A 24,156-nucleotide genomic window follows, 5' to 3' on the forward strand; every position below is an offset into this window, starting at 1 on the left:
CTCCATCTCAAAAAAAAAAAAAAAGAAGAAGAAGAAGAAGAAGTGATTCTTTCATCTAGCAGGTGTTACTGCTAAGTGCCTCAGGATCGTTTGCTCATTCATTCATTCATTTAATAATATTTATTGTAGCAGTTCTATGCTGGTGACATGTTATCTGTCCTCATGGAGTTAGTCTTCCAGTTTTACCTACTTAGCAAGAAAGAGGCTTTCTCTAGGCCAAGCCTTACTTTAGTTTTTAAAAATCAGACAAACATTAACTACAGGACAATAAGAGACTTCAAATCTGACCAGCCAAGTTCCTTTACTCGCCCTTCTTGCTTTACTTAGAGCTCTGTCATTTAGCATCTGAATATTCTCTGATTTTAGCCCTTTGATTATGAGATTTCTTTGCTTGCCTTTCTCTCTTATGTCAGAGCAGATCTGTCTCTCTGTCCTCACTGTCCTTTCTGACAAGTGGACAGAGAAGGTTTTGCACACAAGTGCAAAAGAGAAGTCGGTGGTGGGTGCCTGTAATCCCAGCTGCCCAGGAGGCTGAGGCAGGAGAATCACTTGAACCCAGGAGACGGAGGTTGTAGTGAGCTGAGGTTGCGCCATTGCACTCTAGCCTGGGCAATAAGAGCGAAACTCCATCTCAAAAAAAAAAAAAAAAAAAGAGCAGAAAGTCCTCTGACACCTTCAGGGAGAAAGGGTTGACTGCAGTGAGGTTCGGTCTTGATGCCCTGCCTCTTTGGGGTGGGTCCAGCTGTCAAGTTCCTCTGCTTTTGAGGATAATAATATCATTAAGCAGCAAGCTGACACAATTTTTGAACAGAGATTTCTCACAGGAACTTTGCAAGCATTTCACATTCCATTTGCTTCAGTAATGTGAAACTTATTTTTCTAAAAAAAGGTACAGGCAGATCTTGGCGTGACTCACTAGAGAACAATAGTTAAGTCATAATTTATTTTCATCTTTTTCCCCAGGAAAGGGAAAAATTGATTAAATGTATGGGGAATGTAACCAGGCGTGAATCTGTAAAGGAGAAATGGATTGAAGAATCACACAAACATGTATACGTGTAAAACACATAGGTTTTGTGAACAAAAGGCATAGTGTCTCCCACAGTATGTCACGGGAGGTCTTGACACATCCTGAAGGGAGAGATTGGTGTTGCTGGGGAAGTGGAATGAAAGCTGAAATCTGAAGGTTGAGTAGGAGTAAGACCAAAGTGGAATGTGAAGGCAGGGAACATCAAGTTCAAGCAGAGAGAACAACATCTGCAAAGGCCCCGAGCTGGAAGGAAACGGAGTGCCATTGGTGGAGGGAGAGCAGGGCTGAGGCACGCATTCTCCCGGTGTGCACAGGGCTTGGGTTGGACGTGCACAGGTCCAACCCACCTCCTCCTCTTGTGGACATTTGTATCTATCCACGTTTGCGTTTTCCCCTATTCCTACCTGCATCTCCAGTCTTCTCCACGAGGTTGCATCCCTCTTCCTGTAACAGTTGTTTCAGTGTGAGTTTGCTGGAAACAAATTGTATCAACTTTCCTTTTCTGAAAATGTCTTTATTGCATCCTTTTTTCAGCAGCTTTGATAACGTATCCTTTACATATCATAAAGTTCCCCTGTTTAAACTGTTTAATCAGGCCAGGCACAGTGGTTCATGCCTGTAATCCTAGCACTGTGGGAGGCCGAGGCAGGTGGATCACCTGAGGTCAGGAGTTCAAAACCAGCTTGGCTAGCATGGCGAAACCCCGTCTCTACTAAAAATGCAAAAATTAGCCAGGCATGGTGGTGAGTGCCTGTAGTCCCAGCTACTCCGGAGGCTAGGGCAGGAGAATTGCTTGAACCTAGGAGGCGGAGGTTGCAGTGAGCCGAGATCGTGCCACTGGACTCCAACCTGGGTGATGGAGCGAGACTCCATCTCAAAAAAAAAAAAAAAAAAAGAAAGTGTACAATCAATGGTTTTTAAGAGTTGTGCATCAAGGAACACAATCTAATTTTAGAGCATTTCCATCTCCCCAGAAACCTTGTGTCCATTAGTTGTCACTCCCATTCTATCGGCGTTTCCCCCGCATCCCTCTCCCCACCTCTTTGCAACCACTCATCTGCTCTATGTCTTATGGATTTGCCTAGTCTGGACATTTTGTGTAAGTGGGATCATGCAGTATGTGGCCTTTTACCACGGTCATCTTTCACTTAGGTTAATGTGTTCAAGATTCATCCAGATTGTAGCGTATATCATTACTTTATTCCTTTTTTCTTGATGGATAATTTTTCATTACATGTATGTAACATGTTTTTTATTCTATCTATCCAGAGATGGATATTTGGGTTATTTCTCCTTTTTGATTATTATATAAATAATGCTACGAACATTAGTGTACAGGTTTTTTTGTGCATGTTTTTTCATTTTTTAGTTGTGGTAAAATACACATAACATAAAATTTACCTTCTTAATAATTTTAAGTGGTATTAAGTGCATTCAGATTGTTGTGCAGTCATCATCACTATCCACCTCCAAAACTCTTTTTGTCTTGCAAAATGGAAACACTATACACATTAAAAAGTAACTTCCTAATCCCTTCTCCCTCAGCCCCTGGCAGCCACCATTTTACTTTCTGATGTTATGATTTTGACTACTCTGAGTACCTCATATAGGTGGAATCTGTTTTGAGACTAATAATTGCAGATGCTTCTTGACTTACAGTGGGGTTATGTCCTGATATACCCATCATAAGTTGAAAATGTCGTTAAGTTGAAAAGGTACAGCTGACTGGAGACTTGGTGCCACTGCCCAGCATTGCAAGAGATGGATGTTTTCTATTGACTGGGTATTCCTTTTGCACCATTGTAAAGTCAAAAATCGTAAGTTGAACCATCATAAGTTGGTTTTAAAAGCCTGTACCTCTTTTTTAAAAAGAGTGCTAGTCTGTTAAATCACGTAAAATACAAAACAGTGGAGTTACAAACCATTTTTACAATAATAGTAGCTTGTATAATTCCCATGTATTTACCTTTATTGAGATCTTTATTTCTTTATATGCCTTCAAGTTAATATCTAGTGTCCTTTTACTTCAACCTGCAGGACTCTCTTTACCATTTCTTGCAGGGCAGCTCTAGTAGTAACAGACTCCTTCAGCTTTTATTTATTTGGGAATGTCTTAATTTCTCCCTCACTTTTCAAGGATACTTTTGCCAGATATAGAACTCATGCTTGACTTTTCTTTTTTTTTTTCACACTTTGAACATATCAGCCTACTACCTTCTGGCTTCCAAAGTTTCTGATGAAAAATCTACTGATAATCTTATTGCGGATCTGTCATATGTCACAAATCACATCTCTCTTGTTGCTTTCAAGATTTTCTGTCTTTGGCTTTCAACAGTTTGATTATAATGTGTCTTGGTGTGGGCTTAAGTTCATCCTACTTTGATTTCATTGAGCTAAATGGATGTTTTATACATACACACACATAGACATATGTATGTTTAACATGTATATGTATAAACACATAAATGAATAAATGTATAAATGTAAAATGTATATATAGATATGGGTATGTATAAACGTATAAATGTATAAATATGTATATTTCATCAAATTTGGAAAATTTACAGCCATTATTTTCTCAGATAGTCTTCCTTCCCATGTCTTTCTCTCTTCTCTTTCTGGAACTCTTACAATGTGTATGTTGGTCCACTTCATGGTGTCTCACAGATCCCTTATTTTCTGTTCACTTTTCTTCAAATCTTTTTTTCTGTTCCTTAGACTTGATAATTTCCACCGTTATATCTTCAAGTTTGCAGATTCTTCTTCTGCCTGCTCAAATCGGCCTTTGAATTCCTCTAGTGAATTTTTCATTTCAGTTATTGTTCTTTCCACCTCCCAGATTTCTTTTTGATTTCAGGATTTTAAAACCTCTTTAGTGGTATTTCAGTTTTGTTCAGACATCATTTTCTTGATTTTCTCCACATCTTCCTTTAGTTTGGTGAACATCTTTAAGATAGTTGTTTTAAAGTCTTTGTCTAGTAGATCCATCATCAGGTGTGTTTTGGAGATCGTTTCTGTTGGTTTTTTCCCTTTGATGGTCCATACTTCCCTGTTCCTTTGTATGTCTTGTGATTTTTTTGTTGTGGAAAACTGGATATTTGAGTCTAAGAGTATGGTAACTCTGGAAATCAGCTTCTCTCCTTTTCCCAGGGTTTGCTGGTTTGGATTTTTGGGGTTTGTTTGTTTGTTTGTTTGTTTGTTTTAATTGTTGCAGGCAGTCTTAGTGCTGATGATCAGCCTGAAGTGTAAACTTAAGGCCTTCCCAGATCTTTCCTGAGACTGAGCCTTTTTGCAGGCCTGTATGGTGACTTTCTAATTTCCTCTCATATGTAGTTGCTTTTGAGTGGCCTAGTCTTTGATATCTGGCTCCCAGAATAAGAAACAAGAAAAGTGAAAGAAGAAAAAGTGTACCAGCCCATTAAATCTGCAGGGAGTCACTTGGGGCTGGAGGGAGTCTTGCAACAATGGGGAGAGGTACAACAACAATGGCTGCAACCTCTTTGTCTGCACCTCTGTTATCAGAAGCAACAACCAGAGGACAGATCCCCAGCGTTTGGAGGACAGGGTCCTTTTTGCTCACTCTGGCTTCTGCAAGCTGCGTACAAGCTGCTCCTGGAACACACACATGGAGAAGTAGTTGGGGGGATAGGTGGATGCCATGGTGCTAAGAACAGAAATGGACAGAAATTAACCACAATATACCCTCCGATCCTTCCCTTGGAAGTTGCAGGCCTTCAGTTGACTCCAGAGTTTCAAAATAGTTACATCAGAGAGATTCTGCTAGTGCAATTGCACTAGCAGAAACAGTGGGGAAACAGATTCCTGGTGTTTTCTACACTACCATTTTCTCAGAATCTTCCATGGACATATGTTTCTATTTCCCTGAGGTAGATATCTAGGAATGTAATTGCTGGGCTGAATGGTAATTTTATGTTTCACATTTTGAGGAACTGCCAAGCTTTTCCAAAGTACCTACTGCATTTTACATTTCCACCAGCAATGAATGAAGGTTCGGATTTCCTCACATCCTTGCAGCGCTTGTTATTATCTGTCTTTTATTACAGTCATTCTGGTAAGTGTGAAGTAGTAACTCACTGTGGTTTTGTTGTTGTTGTTGTTGTTTTTGAGACAGAGTCCTGCTCTGTCACCCAGGCTGGAGTGCAGTGGTGTGATCTCAGCTCACTGCAACCTCTGCCTCCCACGTTCAAGGGATTCTCCTTCTTCAGTCTCCCGAGTAGCCAGGATTACAAATATGCACCACCATGCCAAGCTAATTTTTGTATTTTTAGTAGAGATGGGTTTTCACCATGTTGGCCAGGCTGGTCTCCTACTCCTGACCTCAAGTGATCCACCTGCCTTGGCCTCCCAAAGTGCTGGGATTACAGGCGTGAGCCATCACTATGGTTTTGATTTACAATTTTATAATGACTAAAAGTGTTGAGCATCTTTTCATGCACTTATTCGCCATTCATTTGCCTTCTTTAAGCCTTCTTTGTGCAAGTTACGTTCAAATCCTTTGTCTGTTTTTAAATGGGCTGTCTTTTTATTATTGAGTTATGAGAATTATTTTTATGTTCTGCATACCAGTCCTTTATCAAATAGACGATATACAAATATTTTCCCTAGTCTGTTGTCTTTGCAGTTTCTTGAGAGTCCTTTGAATTAAAATCTTATAATGTTGAAGTCAAACTTATCTATCTTCTCTTTTGATGCATTTGATGTCACATCTGAGTAATTATTGCCTGACCTAAAATGACAGGCTTACTCCTGTTTTCTTCTAAGAGCTTTATAGTTTTAGCACTTACATTTAGATCTATGAGCCATTTTGGGGTAATTTTTATGTATAGTGTGAGGTAAGAGTACACATTATTTTTCGCATGTCTATGTCTACTTGTTCCAGCCTGGTTTGTTGAAAAGATGAATCCCCCCATTGAGTTGTCTTGACAACCTTATTGAAAATCAATTGGCCATAAGAGTATGCATTTATTTCTGTTGAACTATATGTCTACCAATATGCCACTACAATGCAGTCCTGATTATTGTAGCTTTGTAGTTAAGTTTTGAAAAACGGAAAGTGTGAATGCTCCATCTTTGTTATCTTTCAAGGTTATTTTGACTTTTCAACATCCCTTGCATTTCCACATAAATTTTCAGATCAACTTTTTGCCCAAAATCCAGCTGAGATTTTGATAAAGGTTGCATTGATTCTGTAAATCAGTTTGGGGAATATTGCCATTTAATAATATTGTCTTCTGATTTATAAACACAGAATATCTTTCCATCTATTTATGTCTTCTTTAATTTTTTTCAGCATTGTTGTTATTTTCCGTGTACAAGTGTTCTACCTCCTTGGTTAAACTTACTCCTGTTTTATTCTTTTGGATAGCATTATAAATGCAATTGTTTATTTTCTTAATTTCATCTGTGGATTGTTCATTGCTAGTATGTAGAAATACAGTTGGTTTTATTTTTGTATTTGTCTTAAATCCTGAAACTTTGCAAACTTTAGTTATGATAGTGTTTTAATGGATCCCTCAACATTATCTATGTGCATGATCATGTCATCTACAAATATAAATAGTTTAACTTCTTCCCTTACAATCTCAGTGCTTTTTATTCTTTCTCTTAACTGCTTGCCCTATCAAGAATGTCCAGTACAAAGTTGATTATCAGTGGGATGGTAGATGTCCTTGTCTTTTTTCTTATCTCAAGGGAAAAGCATTCAGTTTTTCACCACCTGAGTATGATGTAAGCTGTGGGTTTTTATAGATGCCCTTTATCGTGCTTAGGAAGCTTTTGTCAGTTCCTAGTTTGAGTGTTTGTATCATGAAGAGATGTTGGATTTCATCAAGTGCTTTTTCTGTATGTACTGAGATAATAATGTAATAGTTGTCAGTTTTCTGTTAATGTGGTTTATTCCCTTGATTTTCATATGTTGAACCAACCTTGCATTCTTCAATAAATCCTACTTGGTCATGCTGTATAATCTCTTTTATATGTTGCTGGGTTAATTTTGCCAGTATTCTGTTGAGTTTTGCATCTTTATTTTGTAAACCTCCATTAAAGTGATCATGTGATTTTTGTCCTTTATTTTATTAACATGACTTTTGCATTAATTGGTTTTCATATGTTAAACCAACCTGTGTTCCTGAGATAAAACTCACTTTTATATCTTACTGGATTTAGTTTGCTAGTAGTATGTTGAGAATTTTTGTGTTTATATGCATAAGAGATACTGGTGTATAATTTTATTTTATTGTGATGTCTTTGGGTTTGGTATTAGGGTAATACTAGTTTCACAATGAGCTGGAAAGTGTCACCTGTTCTTATACTTTTTAGAGGCGTTTGTGAAGGGAAAGGTTAATTCTTTAAGTATTTGATAGAATTTACCAGTGAAGACATTTGGATCTAGATTCTTCTTTGTGGAAAGTTTTTAAATTACTAATCTTTTTTCTTATTAAAAGTCTATTCTTTTTATTATTGACTTAAATTCAGTAGTTTGTGTCTTTCTGTGAATTTGTCTGTTTCATCTAGGATGTCTAATTTTTTGGCATACAGTAATACATAATAATGTTCCCTTAAAATACATCTGTTTTATTTCTGTAAGGTTGGTAGTGATGGTCTCTTATTATTGGTTTTTAGCAATTTGAATCTTCTCTCTTTTACTCTCCATCAGTAGAGTGATAGGTCTGTTCATTTTATTGATTTTCTCAAAGAACCAACTTTTTGTTGCATTGATTATTGTTTTTCTATTTTCTGTTTCATTACTTTTTGCTCAATATTTATTTTATCTTTTCTTCTGCTTTTCAGTTTAGATTGCTCTTCTTTTTCTAGTTTTATATAGTGGAAAGTTATGATAGCGATTTAAATTTTCTTTCTTTTTTTTTTTTTTTTTTGAGACAGAGTTTCACTCTGTCACCCAGGCTGGAGTGCAGTGGTGCGATCTGGGCTCACTGCAACTTCCACCTCCCAGGTTCAAGAGATTATCATGCCTCAGCCTCCCAAGTAGCTGGGATTACAGGAATGGGCCACCACACCCAGCTAATTTTTTAATTTTGGGTGGAGATGGGGTTTCACATGTTGGCCAGGCTGGTCTCAAACTCCTGGCTTCATGTGATCTGCCTGCCTCAGCCTCCCAAAGTGTTGGGATTACAGGCAGGAGCCACTGCACCTGACTTTTTCTTCTTTTTTATATAGGTGTTTATAAGCACAACTTTTCTCCAAGCAGTGTTTTATCTGCATCACATATGTTTTGGTATGTTGTGGTTTTGGTTTTATTCATCTCAGAGGACTTTATAATTTTTCATGTAATTTATTCCTTGACTCATTTGTTATTTAGGGGTTCATCGCATAATTTCCACATATTTATGTACTTCCCAAAATTCTTTCTGTTTTTGATTTCTAATTTAATTCTGTTGTAGTTGGAGAATATATTTTGTATGAACTAAATTCTTTTAAATATATTTTGTGTTGTTTTATGGCTGAGCATATGGTGTCATTGTTAATGTTCCATAGATAGATAAGACAGATAGATATGCAAATATATATATACACATACACATACATACATACACACATCTTTGGTCTAGTTGTTCTATAGGGTTGTTCAAGTCTCTTATATCACTGTTGATTTCCTGCTTATTTGTTCTAATATTGATTATTTAAACCATTTGCATTTAATGTCATTGGCATGGTTACATCTACAAATTCCATTTTACTTTTTGTTTCGTATTTATATCAGAGTACTTTGTTCTTCTGTGACTTCTTTGCTACCTTCCTTTAAGTTTATATTGTCAGTCATACATTTTAATTTCTTATTGATTTTTAATTCTGTTTTCTTCTGTTATTTTTTAGTAGCTGATCTAGGCCTTATAATATACATCTTAATATATTGGAATCAATTTAAGATTTATACTAATTTAGTTCCAGTAAGATATAAAAACATTGCTCCTTAGTAGTTTTATTCTGTGCTCTATTTGTTGTACTATAATTGTTGTACATATTACATCTATATTTGTCATAGACCCAATAATTATATTTTTATATCATTTTCTTTCTTTTAAAGAAACTAATAGAAGAGAGAACAAAAATATATTTATAGGGTCTGTACAAAATATATTGAGCTTTTACCATTTTTGTTTTTCTTTCTTTTTTCTTGTGGATCATGTTACCATCTGATGTCATTTTCGTACTCCAATGTAGCTATGTTGTAAACGGGGTAATAAATTCCCCTTTTAGGGTGTTTAAGGATCATTCCACGTGACTATAGAAATTGCACCTGGAGAGACAGATGCCATTAAAGGATTTATTATACTCACAGGTCCTAGAGAAGGAGGCATGGCATGCCACATCATACATGGGATCATATTGGAGGAGCTCCTAGGGAGCAGACTCAACAGAGCAGGTGGGGAGATAAGTAACAGTGTGGATTCCTGGGCAAGTGCTTTTATTAGGGATTAGGGTAGAGTACACTTGCAAGAATCATGAGAGGATCTTACTGGTTCATTTGAATGTCACTAGGTCATAGTCAGGGGACAAGAAGGGGAACTTGTTGCAGGGACCAGCCTTCTCACACTGGAACACCTGGTTGCCTAGGCATGATGTTCACAGCCTGTTTGTGAGGATGTTGAGGCATCAGGAAAATATGAAGTTTTAAAATTTACAAAAATTTCATTTCCACCCACCTCCTTTTGGTTGTTATTGTCAAATACACTGCATTGCTATATGTTATAGTCCCAACAGTGCAATTTTTAATACCATTTTGTGCCATTGCTTTTTGAATCAGCTATAAGAAAAAAAAATGAGAAGAAATATTCAATTATACTGTCTTTTATAATTTCCTACAAAATTACCTTTATTGATGCCTCTGATTTTTTGTGTCAATTCAAGTTACCGCTTGGCCAGAAGAACTTCCTTTAATATGTATTGTAAGACAGGTCTGCTGGCAAGAAATCATCTCAGTTTTTGTTTATCTTTAATATCTCTAATTCATCTTCATTTTTGAAAGATAACTTTGTTGGATACAGAATTCTTGGTTGACAATTTTTTTCTTTTGGTACTTTGAATATGTCACCCTACTGTCTTCTGGCCTCCATTGTTTCTGATAAGAAATTAGCCGTAAATTTTATGATGATTTTCATCTACATGATAAGACTTTTTTTGTCTTGCTGCTTTCAAGTTTTTCTCCTTATCTTTAGCTTTCACATTTTTACTCTGTGTCTGGGGGCAGATCTCTGTGTTTATCTTACTTGAAGATTTTTGAGCTACTTGGGTATGTAGATTATTGTTTTTCCTCAAATTTGGAAAGTTTTTGGCTATAATTTCAGATAATCATTTTTCTACATTTTTCTCTCTCCCCTCTTCTGGGACTCCCATTCTGAATATTGGTATAGTTAATGATGTTTTGAATTTTTCTGAGCCTCTGTTCATTTTTTTCCTTCAAATTACATTTTTTAAAATTTGCTGATTTTTTTATTGTGCCAACTCAAATCTCCTGTTGAGCCTCTTCAGTGAATTTTTTCATTTCACTTATTGTACTTTTCAACTCAAGAATTTTCAGTTTGTTTATTTTTATAGTTTCTACCTCTATTTTAATAATCTCAATTTGATAAACTTGTAATCATCCCTTCTTTTAACTCTTTAAGCACGTCTTCCTTTATTTCTTTGAGCACATCTATAATAGCTGCTTTGAAGGTTTTGTCTGAGGAGTTCAACACCTGTGCCCTCTTAAAGTAAGTTTCTATTGCCTGATTTTTTCCCTGTGTATGAGTCAAACTTTTCACCAAATTCTTCACACTACCGTTCTGAAATTACTGCTTCTCTCTCTTTTTTTTTTTTTTTGGATAATTTTTGTGTAATTTTTTATTTGATATAATACCAAATTTATAGAAAAGTTACATAGTGAAGGAATTTATCACAAAATTTTTAGTCAGATTTACCAATTTTTCACTTTGCCTCATTTGATATATCCTTATTTCTTTATATATTTATATAAAGAACATATATATTTATAAGTTTATAACATTTTTTGGACTGTTAGTGAGCTCAAAAAATCACATATGTACTTCCAAAAACAAGAACTTTTTAATGTTTTTTTCATTTTGTTTTGTTTTTGTTTCTGTTTTTTGTTTTTTTGTTTGTTTTGTTTTTTTTTTTTTTTTGAGATGAAGTCTTGATCTGTATCCCAGGCTGGAGTGCAGTGGCATGATCTCAGCTCACTGCAACCTCTGCCTCCCAGGTCCCAGTTCAAGCAATTCTCTTGCCTCAGCCTCCCAAGTAGCTGGGATTACAGGGATGTGCCACCATGCCCAGCTAATTTTTGTATTTTTAGTAGAGATGGGGTTTCACCATGTTGGTCAGGCTGGTCTTGAAATTGTGATCCACCTGCCTTGGCCTCCCAAAGTGTTGGGATTACAGGCGTGAGCCGCCACACCTGGCTAAGAACATTCTTTTTAATAACTATAGTTACAATCATAAAAATCAGCAAATTTTAAATTGATGTGATGTTATTATGTAATCCACAGTCCATATGTAACCTTTGTCATTTGTCCCAATAATGGCTTTTATAGCACTTCCTCATTTTCCAGTCGTGGATCATATTATTGCTTCTATTCTGAAATAGTTTCTTGGCCTACCTCCTGTCCTTGACATGTTTTTAATAGTACTGCAGAGTTACTTTACAGAATGTCTCTCATTTGGGTTTGTCTGTTGTTTCCTTAATTATATTCTTTTTCATGTGACATTTCATTTTGTCTATTTGCCTGTATTTCACATAATTTGCCCAAGTTTAAGGCAAGGGATTGTTTGCTTTTCATTTATTGGGTTCTAGGGATTCTTTATACATGCTAGGTACAAGTGGTTTTATTTTTGTCAGATATTTTTTATGAATATTTTCTCTCTACCAGTCACTTACGTATTCATTTTTCTAACATTGTCTTTTGATGAGCAGAAGTATTTCATTTTGATGAAGTGCAAACTATAAACTTTTTCTTTTATGTTTTTTTTAGGCATGTGTAAGACATCTTTGCTAATCCCAACATAAAGTAGATAGGTTCTGGTGATTTTTTAGAAGCTTTATATTTTTATTTAATATTTATCATTTTCCACATTTTAATGTATCCCATCTGGTTTTCTTTTTTTTTTTTTTTTTTTTTTTTTTGAGACAGAGTCTCACTCTGTCACCAGGCTGTAGTACAATGGCATGATCTTGGCTCACTGCAACTTTTGCCTCCCAGGTTCAAGCAATTCTCCCGCCTCAGCAGCTAATAACTCCCAAGTAGCTGGGGTTACAGGCGCCCACCACCACGCCCAGCTAATTTTTGTATTTTTAGTAGAGACAGGGTTTCGCCATGTTGGCCAGACTGATCTTGAACTCCTGACCTCGTGATCCACCCGCCTTGGCCTCCCAAAGTGCTGGGATTATAGGTGTGAGCCACCGCGCCGGCTTGGTTTTGTTTTTGTTCCTCTGTTCTTCCTATTCTTCCTTCTTTGGGTTTATTGAATTTTTGGGTGTTCCATTATAAATTTTATTTTAGCTTTTTAGCTAAACTTCCTTGCATTGTATTTTTTAGTGTTTGCTCTAGGGATCACAGTATTAATTCTGAAGTTGTCACTGTCTATTTAGCGTTAATCTTGTACCACTTCACATAAAACACCAGAACCTTGTGATAGTCTAGTCATATGTATAACTCCTACCTTTATGTTGTAGTCACATATTACATCTACATACATTATAAATTTATAATAGTTTTTTTATAGTTGTTATATGCATTTAAATAAATTTAGAGAAGAAAAACATGTACTTTTTAATATTTACCCATGTATTTACCACATTCATTGTGCTTCATTCTTTCTATAGCTTTCAGTTTCAATATGGTATCATTTTCTTTCATCCTAAAAAACTTTTGTTTTGCATTTCCTGTAGTACATATCTGCTGGAAACAGATTCTTGCACTTTTCACTTATCTAAAAATGTCTATATTTTGCCGTCATTATTGAAGGATAATTTTTCTGGATATAGAATATCGGGTTGTTCTTTGTTTTCTATCAGCACTTTAAAGAGGCTATTCTGTTGCATTTTCTTATCATTGTTGGTCATTTATATTGTTGTTTGCCTGTTTATGATGTGTCATTTTTCTCTGGCTGTTGTCAAGATTCCCTCTTCCTGTTTGGTTTTCGTACACTACGCTATGTTCCACACTTCTTTGAGGTCTATGATGTGCCTTGTTGTAGTTTTCTTGGCGTTTGCTAAGATTCTCGGATCTGTAACATTATCTTTTCCACTATTTTGGAGAAATTTTTATTCATAAGTTCTCCAAATATTTTTTCCTGCTTCCCTTCCCTTCCCTTCCCTTCCCTTCCGTCCCCTCCCCTCCCCTTCCCTCCCCTCCCTCCCTCCCTTCCTCCCTCCTTCTCTCTCTCTCTTCACCCCCTACCCCTTCTCTCTACTTCTCTCTTCTCTCTCCTTTTCCCTCTTTCTCTCTCCTGCTTCCTCACTCCCCCTACTCCCTGCTTCTGGGACTCAATTAAATATATGATAGACAAATAAATACTGTACCACTGGTCACTGAGGCTGTGTTCACATTCACTTTTTTTCCCAGTCTTTTTTCTCTCTGTTCTTCAGATTGGATCATTTCTATTGATCTTTCTTCAATTTGATTGATCCTTTCTTTTGATATCTTCAATGTGCTGTTAAGCCCATTTAATAAATATTTTATTTTTGAAATTACAGTTTTCATCTTAATGTTTTCCATTTGTTCCTTCTTTATATCGTATGTTTCTAATTTGAAATTCTTTATCTTTTTATTCATTATGGCTACATTTTTGTTTTAAGTAGCTACTTTAAAGTCTTTGTCTGCTATTTAAGAATTTTGGTCACTCAGGATTATTCTCTGTTAGGTGTTTTATTCTCATGACTATGGGTCATATTTTCCTATTTCTTTATATGTTTTTTTAAATTTTGATTATATGGTAGACATTGTAAATGATATTTCATAGGAACTCGAATCTGTTATGCTGTCCTGAAGATTACTGATTTTATTCTAGCAGGCTATTTGTTACCTGTGAACTCTGTCTCTCCTGCAGTGAGCAGTAGAAAAATTTTAGTTCATTTCCCTCAGCCTCCCAGCTGTTATCTTCTGCCTGGTTCCCTGGAGTCTCCCCAGTATGTGCAGAATTCAGGAGAGGGGAGCCAATAATTAGGAAGGGGTTTACATGTGAATTTTGGTGCTACTGTCTCTGAAGTTTTTTCCTTCCTAAGATATTCTCCCTCAGTTTCCATCTGCTGTGGCAGCCCTAAAGTCCATTCTTGGATTCATCAAGCCAATAAGATTATGGCTTTCTATTTGAGCTCCAGCCACTCCACAATAAACATACCTGAGAGCTTTTCCAGGCCAAAAGCCCTACACACATAAATCACTCCTACTGCAGTTCCCTTAAGTGTTGATTCCAAAAATTAAAAATTAAAAAATAATAAAAAAGAAGAAAAGAGTTGATTCCACTTTAATTTCTGCTTTTGGTTGCTCATAACTGCCTTCAAATGATTGTTTTTAATCTTTTCACCATGGTTTATACTTATCATCAGTGGAAAGTTTTATTGCGGTGTAGGCTACTCTACCATTTGGAAGTCTAACCTACCTTTAAATTCGAAGGATGTTTTTCTGGAGTTTAGAATCTTTGTTGGCAGTTACTGCCTTTCATTGGAGTTTTCTACTTAAAATAGTTACCTCTGAGAGGACATCACTGCTGATACTGACCTGCAAGTTGGTGGGTACAGAGACCCTAGAGAAGGTGACACAGGGTAGATGGCAGAACCCTGCCATGGGAAGAAAGTGAGGGAGAGCATTGTTGGAAAGGGAGGTGTAAAGACTGAATAAAGGTGGATGTTTTCCCTAATGCTGACCACAGGTAGATTAAATCACCTCCTCAAACTGATGAGGGAAAGGTGAACCAAGAGTCGCTCTTTCTGGGTCTTTCTACAGCTCTCTGAAGTTAAATGAATTGCTATTCAAAGATCTCAAAGGATTCTAATACCCAGAAGCCCCTCTAGTTTGTCAGTTCTCTTGTGTGCTCTGTTCAGTTCTTTGGTCGGGCACTGTCCTTGGTACTGGTAAAGGAACAGTGAGTATAATAGGCATAGCACTCACCCCTCAAAGCCCACAGCCTTGGGAGGAAGGGATATTAAGCAGACACACCTTCCAAATAAGTTATTGCTGACAACCTTGGTGAGCAATGTGAAAGAACGGTACTGGGAGGTGAGAAAGAATCCACAGGGGTCCAAACAGCCTGGAGGGTAGTGTGGGATTAGGGAATCTGTGGGGTGAATACTAAAGCTTTCATACATAATTATGTGTTCAGATGTATGGAGTCGGGGTACAGATATTTTTCTTTGCATTGTGTAGGTAAATATAATAGATTGAAATCTTTAAAATACCATATTAAAATCTATTCTCATTCTTTATGTGAATTAACTTCTGTAGAAATATTTCAATAGAAGCTGAGACTAACGATGGAACTCTGCTATAAGCTGGGAAGGAGCCTGTGGTCAGTTAGGGTGGAGGGAGAGGGAGTGGGGCAGCCTCCACATTAAGGGGTCTTTTTTAGAGGCAGGACTCCCCTGGATTCTGTGGGTGCCCAGATACACATTAACAAAGTGCTGTGCCCTGCAGCGGGGGCTGGAGGCTCAGCACTCTAGTAAGTTCATTAGAATCCCTGAAGAGGCCCTGCCGGTCAGGATTTCGTTTGAAGAGTAAGTTTTCTTTGACGTGGATTTAGAGCTCTCAGAACTCCAAGAGTAGAAGGGTGGAGAGCAGGTACTGGTTGAGGGGACACTGAGGTGGCCTGACTTGACCTTGGAGTTCCAGTGAGAAGCACTGTCTTCGTGTGAGGAGCAAAAGGAGGTCTGGGAGGGATGGGTATTTGCCACATTGCCTGTCTAAGTACGGTTTTACATCTGGCGTTTCCTTGAACTTTACTGCGGTTTGGGGAACGCGTGTTCAGAAAGACAAGTTACTTGGCCCAACAGAGATGATGTTCCATTGTCACAGCTCTGGGGTGTTTCCACCTGGAATGTCACATGAAGGAAACGGTTCTCCACCTGTGCAGCCTGCGGTCTCTGGGCAGACATTCCTCTGCAACCCTGAACATGTTTTCATCAGTCACCTGGCAGTGGTTTGAGCCCATCGGGCTGTGGGGATCTGGAAGCACAGGGGTCAGCTGGGAGGCCGGGTGTTTGTCCCGTGACTGACAATGGCGACTTTGAAGTGAGCCATTTGCTTGGAAGACCGGTGCTTACCTGCTGCCAGGCTGTTCCAGGCATGTGTGCTCTGGAAGCCTTTGTGCATAAACAGTAGCACGCGGCGGTGAGGAGTGGGCTGCAGAAACTGACAGCAGGGCTCAGCTTGTGCCTGCTGCATGCTGTGTCCTGGTCTCATTTCATTATAGTAGTATTATCCTCCTTTTGCCTATGAGGATACTGAGGCCTGGCACTGGTAGGTGGTAGGGTAAAGATGCCACCCCAGAACTCCCTAACATCCAAGTCTTTGCCCCTTTCCTCCACCCCATGTTATGCTCTTATCAGTATGAAGATGCTTGGGATGTAAAACATGAGTAAGTTCTGAAACCTTCCATGCGACATGAGATCTGTTTGTTGTCCGTTTGTCGGTGGGCAACCTTCGCCTCCTTGGAGGTAGAGCATACTGTGGCAGTCAGTTATGGAAGGCATGGACACCATTAGTTCAGTATTCTGTAGCAGGAATATTGACCAATAATTGCGTATTTGATTTCCATGAAGAGTGAGGGATTTTTTTATTCAGGAAGCAGCTGAATTTATATGGATGAAATGATCATCGTGTCTGGGATGATTTGCTTAGAAATCACCTCCTAGGAGTGAGATGGGGTGTGGGGGTAAAAAGGAAGCAAGATTAGCCATATCTTGAGTTCATTGTATGTTCTTCACATTTTTGTATCTGTTTGAAATTTTTCATTGCATTCGAAAAAAAAGAATCTCAATGTAAATAAATGATGGTACAGTAGTATATCAAAATATTAGGTAGCCATTAAAATAACATGTGAAGAATTTTAATGATGTGGTATAAGTAAGACAATCAGGAAGTCAAGCTTCCTAATATGATATGTGTGCATGTGGACAAAATATTTGCATAAAAGATTATTGGAAGGAAAGGAAAACATTAACTGTAGTTATCCTTGGTTGGTTGGGTTATGGGTGATTTTCATTCTATTTTCCAAACTTCCTGTAGTAAACAAGAGGAAAAAAATCATTTCTTATAATTTGAGAAAAAGTGCTTTGAAAGAAACCTAATCTGCATTGTGTAAATTAGTGACGCATTTGTTTCAGTGATCTGTTTTCCATTAAATTGCCCCAGTCAGTGATTAAACGCTTATGCGGTTGCTGATCTTGTGGCTGTGGACGTGGTTTTGGCCTGCACTGTGCTGCACTCTGCCCTGGACTGTCTTTGCTGGGGTGTGTGCAGGCCAGATCATGGCAAATGCAGTCATGAACACTATTTCACTCATTGGTAACTTCTGCTAACCACGTTTCTGTGACGTGAATTTCCATCTAATTTCAGCGAGCTCGACATGATTTCCACAAGGGTGATGGACATTAAGCTTCGGGAGACTGCAGAAGGCCTTGGGGAGGACAGCACAGGTAAGGCCCTGTTTCCCCTGCTCTGGGGAGGGAACTTGCTTTGTTGTGGGGCGGGGAGAGGGGCTGACAGAGGCAGGCCTTTGGGGCTCTCTGTATGAAAAGTGGGGGTTCAGTTCCCAGTGTGCTCAGATACCCCCAGGCCCTTCACACTGACTGAGGGCACGTGCACATTATTTAAGGCTGCTCAGGGCAGATTTCCTCTGCTTCTCTGTCAAGCACAGGGACCTTTTAGCTCATTTTCCTCCTTTCTGGAGGTAACCATGTCCCCGTGTTTGGTTGACATGAATGCAAAGGAAGAGGTACGAAATGGATTCATTCACCATCTAAGAATATCCAAAGGTGTCAGTAGGAGGCTGAGCAAAGTACCTGGTAGCCTGATCATCTGTAAAAAAATAATTACATCAGGACTGTTTGATCCCTCTCCTTCATGACTTTTGTTCTGGACGAGATCTTTAGTATGTCCTCTGCTGAGCTGAATTCCAGGCCCATGAATCACCATCTCACAAGACATTGTAAGAGTTCTCCAATCATGTGATTGGTTTACTGTTATCCACATATTGCTATTTATGTCGATAGAGTTGTAAAATTGACATTAAAAAAGTAATCTCCCCACAATGTACCTTTTCCCTAGATTAGCCATTCATATACTCCCCTTATTTTGGTAACCAAGGCCTCCATCTCTCTCTTATTTACATTAAAAATGCCAGTAGTGATCTTTGATACAGTTCAGGAGCAACAGCTCCCAATAATATTAAATCCTAGCCGCTCGCCACTAGCTTCGGATGCTAATATCAGCAAAGGCTCCATTTCAGATATTAAAGATAGATTTTTTTCTTATTATTTCATATTAGAACCATTTTTCCTCTGTCACATTTCAATGGATACCAAATAAATCCAAATTTAACGTGAGGGCTTTTAGATGAGCCCTGAAGAAAAACTGAGTTTCACATTTTCTCATATTATGGGACACTGAATTATTACTCATTTTAAACAAGAAACGTTTGAATAAATATTTCATCAGCCTGAAATGACCTCAATAAGTGCTAGTTCTGAATACATACAGAGGTTACTGAAGAAAACGGACTCAGTTTTCTTTTTTTTAAGTAGTGAGCTTAAGTTATTCAGACCAATCCTCTTCCACTTAAAATTTAAAATTCTAGATAAGAATATTCTTTAAAATATTTTTCAAAGTAAGAATAATAAGGCCAGAATTGAAAGGAAAATGGGCCAGGCACAGCAGCTTCCATCTGTAAGCCCAGCACTCTGGGAGGCCGAGGTGGGAGGATTGCTTGAGCCCAGGAGTTCAAGACCAGCTTGGGCATAGTGAGACTCTGTCTCTACAAAAAAAATTTTTAAATGGGCTCGACATGGTGGCACACAGCTGTAGTCCCATCGACTTGGGAGGCCGAGGTGGGAGGATTGTGTGAGCCCAGGAGGTTAATGCTTTAGTGGGCCATGATTACACCACTGCACTCCAGCATGGGCAACAAGCAAGACCCTGCCTCCAAAAAAAAAATAGAAAAGGAAAATGTAACCTGGAGAGACAATAGAGTATAAAAGCCACTTTTGCCCTTAGATCGTTTACCAATCTTGGAAATTTTCATGTCTTCATAGGGTGGAAGTTGAGAGCAAGGTCAAACTACAAGGTCTGTGTGGGGTACACTGTCTAATGGAAGACACTTTCTACGATAAAGGGGAGCCAAGGAACTACCAAATCTGAGTAGGTGTGAAGTAGGGGTAAACCAACTCTTTTGTAGGTTTGTAGCTTGAGTTTACACCATTTGGGTAATTCAGAGAACCTCAACCCTTGAACTTGGTTCATACTGCTTCTAGACTGGATACAAACCCAGGTACTTTGCAGAAACAAATAATATTCACTAAAGGAAGGCGCCTTCTATTTAGACTTCAAATTATTAGAGAAAACAATATTTTCAGTGTCATGACAACCATATAGTCAGTGATAACCAAGCATCGAAGGCAGCAGTGTACTATGAATGAGAACGAACATGCTATGTGTTGAATGGTGCTGCCACCAAATTCATATGTTGAAGTCTCCAGCATCTCCAAATGTGGCTTTATTTGAAGACTGGGTTATTGCAGATGTAATTTGTTAAGATGAGATCATATTGGAGTAGGGTTTCCTTATAAAAAGGGGAACTATGGACGTAGATATGCACACAAGGAGAACGCCATGCACACGTGAAGACAGACAAGAGAAACAGACACACGAAAGCATCAATATCAGAATTACCAAATACATCCTATAAAACAACTATGCCTACTACGTTTGAAGATGATAAAAAAGTTTTAAAACATCCAGGGAAAAGTGGCATAGCACCCAGCCAGTACAATAAAGCAAGAGAAAGGAATAAAAGAGAGATGGAAGAAAGAAATAAAACTGTCTCTATTTATAGATGACATGATTATACAACATATCCAGAAAAGCACTCAGAACTCTTACACAAATATACCAAGATTGCAGTGCAATCTTTAAAAGTCAGTTATGGAAGACTGACATACAGTTAGCTCAATATTCTGTAGCAGGAATACTGACAAGTAATAATTTATTTGATTTCCATGAAGAGTCAGAGATTTTTTCATTTAGGAAAAAGCCAAGTCCATATAGATGAAATAATAATAGTGCCTGGGATGATTTTTTTAAAATCGCCCATCAGAAATGGGGAGGAGGAGGGATAAAGAGGAAGCAATCAAAATCCCAGCAGAAATTTTTGCAGATATTGGCAAGCTGATTTGAAAATTTTTGTGAAAAAGCAAAGAGCTAGAATAGGTAAAAACAATTTTGAAAAAACGTAAAGTTGAAAGCTTCGTACTACCTGTTTTTAAGACTTACTATAAAGCTGCAGTAACCAAGACAGTATGGTATTGGCAAAAGGATAGATACACAGAGACAGAAGCAGAGTTCAAAAACAGACCCATACAAATATGGTTAATTAATTTTGACAAAATTGCAAAGGCAATTCATTGGAGAAAAGATAATATTTCAACAAATGGTGCTGGAACAATTGGACATTCATATGTAAATATACCTTACAGATTATACAAAAATTAACTCAAAATGTGTCATAAACCTAAATATAAAACTCTTAACGCCTTTAAAAGAAAGCATAGTAGAAGATATTTATGACCAAGGATTAGGCAAGGATTCTTAGATATAATACCTGAATCCATAAAAGGAAAAAGTTTATACATTGGACTTCATCAAAACTTTAAAATATGCTCTGAGAAAGACACTTTTAAGAAAATGGAAAGACAAGTCACAGACTAGAAGAAAATATTTATAAATCACACTTGATACAGGACTTATATCCCGCATATATTTGGAACTCTCAAAATTCAAAAATCAGGAAACAAATAACTCAGTTACAAAATGGGGAGCAAATTTTAAATGATGCTTTAACCTAAGAAGATGTGCAGATGGCAAATAAGCATATGAAGAAATCTCAATATCTGTAATCATTAGGTAATGCAGAGTAACACTAGAGTGAGATACCAGGACACACCTATTAAATGTCTGGAGAAAACCACCACAGCAACAGGAACTGATAAGGATGCACTGAAGGGAGGAATGCACAATGGCACAGCCACTTTGGAAAAACACTTTGGCAGTTCCTTGTGCAGTTAAACATACACTTACCTATGACTCAGCAATCCAACTCCTAGGTATTGACTTGGCAGTGGAAACTTATGTTTACACACACACACACGCGCACACACTATAGCAACTTATTTAAAATTACCAAAAAACTGAAAAGAACCCAGATGTCTTTCAGCAGGTTGAAATGGTTCAACCAACTGGTATATCCACACAATGGAGTTCTACTCAGCAATAAAAAGGAATAGACTATTGATCTGGTATAACATGAGTGAGCCTCTAATGTGTTGTGCTGAGTGAAAGAAGCCAGAATGAAAAGGGGACATGCTGTGTGACTGAAGCTATATGATATTCTAGAAAAGGCAAAACTATAGGAACAGAAAAGTTATAAGTGGTTGCCAGGAGTTAAAGGTAGCGGGGAATGTTGGACTACAAAAGAGCAGTATGAGGACAGTCCTGTATCTTGATTGTGGTGATAATTATACAACTCTATGTACACCGGAAAGAATGAATTTTACTGTGTGTAATTTACAAAATAAGTTTTTTTTTACAAGGTGTAGCAGATTTGAAAAACAAAGGAATTTTTAGAAATAAATGTAATGATTAAAATTTTATTTTACATAAATTCATTTAAAGTAAATGTAATTATTAAAATTTTATTTTCAATTATATTTATGTAAAATAAATGTCATTATTAAAATGCATGGTTATAACAGCAGATTATATCAGATCAAGATAGATCACAAGAAATTATACAAAATGTACCACAGAATGGTAAAAAGATGGAAAATACAGAAAGGGGAACAAGGAGCATAGAGAGTAAGTGAAAGGGTATAATATCCATTTGAGCATAGTCTCAGGGGAGGAGAGAAGGACTGAGAATTTTCTGGATTTTATCAAAAAGATGACCCATCCCACAGGTTTAAGAAACCCAATGAATCCCAAGAAGGATAAATCAAAGAAAATCCATATGAGGTAAAACTGCAGAAAAACAAAGAGGATGAAAAATCTTAAAATGAGTCTGAGAAAAAGAGATAGATTACCTGGACAGGAGCAAAAAGCTAACCAATGCCTAACTTCTCAACACAATAGAAGCCACAAAACGGGGAAATAATAGCCTATAAATATCCTTAGGAAAAGTAACTGCGAAACTATTATGTTGGCACAAAAGTAATTGCTGTTTTTGCCATTAACTGTCATGGCAAGAGCTGCAGTTACTTTTGCACCAACTTAATAGAATGTTATACCTAGGAAAAATGTGTTTCAGGAGTGATGGAGAAATGAAAGCATTTTCGGACAAAAACTGGATTGGCCCCAGTAAGCCCCCAGTAAACACAGATTCTACACGAATGTGCCCTCAGGCCAAAGGAAAATCTTTCTAGTGGACAATCTGGAATATGAGAAGGAATGAAGAACAAAGAAGACAAGAAGCAAGTGGATACATCTATGTGAACATGAAATAACTTTGGTTTTCTTCTTTAAACAATCAGAATTAAAACAATAGTGCATAAAAATGGAATTAAAGTATTCTAAGGTCCTTGTATTGACCGGTAATCAAATGTGTAGTATAATTTCTAGGGTAACCACGGAAAGAGGAAGCAGAAGATAAGGGTTATAAACTAGCAACGGAAGAAATGGAATGTTTTTTTTTTTTTTGAAGATCAATGGAAAAACACGTAAGATGATAGATTTGTTTTTATTAATATATCAGTAATTACAGTGAGTGTGAGTGGACTACTTAGATTAATTAATTACATTAATTTTTCCAGTTAAGAGTTAAAGATTATCAGATTAGATTCCAAAACTCTAAATATATGAATCTTAACTATAAAGGTTCAGAAAAGTAAGGATAGTAATAGGATACAAAAACCTGTACCTCGTGAGTGCTGGGTAAAGGAAGATGGTGTAGCTCTGCAGGTTGAATATCTCTTATCCAAAATGTTGGGATCAGGAGTGTTTCAGATTTCAGATTTTTTCAGATTTTGGAATACTTGCATTATACTTACCAGTTGAGTGTCTCAAATTTGAAAATCCAAAGTCTGAAATGCTCCAGTGAGCATTTTCTTTAAGCATCGGGTGGGAGCTCAAAAAGTTTCAGATTTTCCGATTTGGTATGATCTACCTGTACTAATAGCAGTCAAAATGAAATGTAAGGCAAAAAACATAACTAAACATAAAGAGGGCCCTTTCACAAAATGTTCAGTTCCTCAGCAAGATAATAATTTTACATTTCTATGCATTAACGTAGTATAGAAAGTTGTAAGTATTATAGCTCCTTTAGAATTTGTCTAGCAGGCTTTCCGGTTTTTGCAGGAAAGCAACCTCCCCAACAGATAAAGTTGTAAAGTAGAAATTGACAGCTAAAGATAAATAAGAAAATCTATAATCAGAGTGGGGTTATTTTTAACACATCTCTCTCAGTAATTGCTAAAACAAACATTTTAAAAGTCAGTAAAGATATAAAATACTTGGACAACACTATTTTTTTAAAAAGATCTTCTAATTGACATATATAGAACACTGAAGAAAATGCATTATTTTCAAGCACACCAGGAACATTTTTAAAAATTGTTCATGTGGTAAGCCATAAAGCAAGTATCAACGAATTTGAACGGGTTCAAATCATTCAGAGTATGTAATTGGACCACAGTGCAATTAAGCTAGAAATCAATAACAGATAGAAAATCCTTAACTGCTTGGAAATGAAGAAGACATATGTTCCTAAATAACCCATAAGTCTAAGAAGGTATCATAATAGAAGTTAGAAAATATTTTTGACCAAACAATAATGAAAATACTACATTCTAAAATATGTAGATGCAGCTAAAACAGACTTAGAGGGAAATG

The 24,156-nt window shown here is 37.2% G+C and overlaps 1 protein-coding gene and 1 non-coding gene across 3 annotated transcripts in view; both read left to right on the forward strand.

Moving 5' to 3' along the window:
• Positions 1-24,156, forward strand: part of KIAA1211L (KIAA1211 like) — a 145,754-nt gene that overhangs the window by 73,305 nt on the left and 48,293 nt on the right. For both annotated transcript variants that reach the window (XM_030921771.1, XM_030921770.1), the window contains exon 2: positions 17,617-17,696. In XM_030921771.1, coding sequence (XP_030777631.1) covers positions 17,627-17,696 — 70 coding nt within the window. In that variant the 5' untranslated portion in view covers positions 17,617-17,626. The remainder of the gene's footprint in view (positions 1-17,616; positions 17,697-24,156) is intronic.
• Positions 23,571-23,632, forward strand: LOC115894423. Its single transcript, XR_004054543.1, has one exon. It is a non-coding gene; the product is annotated as a U7 small nuclear RNA (small nuclear RNA).

The sequence above is a fragment of the Rhinopithecus roxellana genome, chromosome 17, assembly GCF_007565055.1.
Source record: "Rhinopithecus roxellana isolate Shanxi Qingling chromosome 17, ASM756505v1, whole genome shotgun sequence".
Taxonomy (NCBI): domain Eukaryota; kingdom Metazoa; phylum Chordata; class Mammalia; order Primates; family Cercopithecidae; genus Rhinopithecus; species Rhinopithecus roxellana.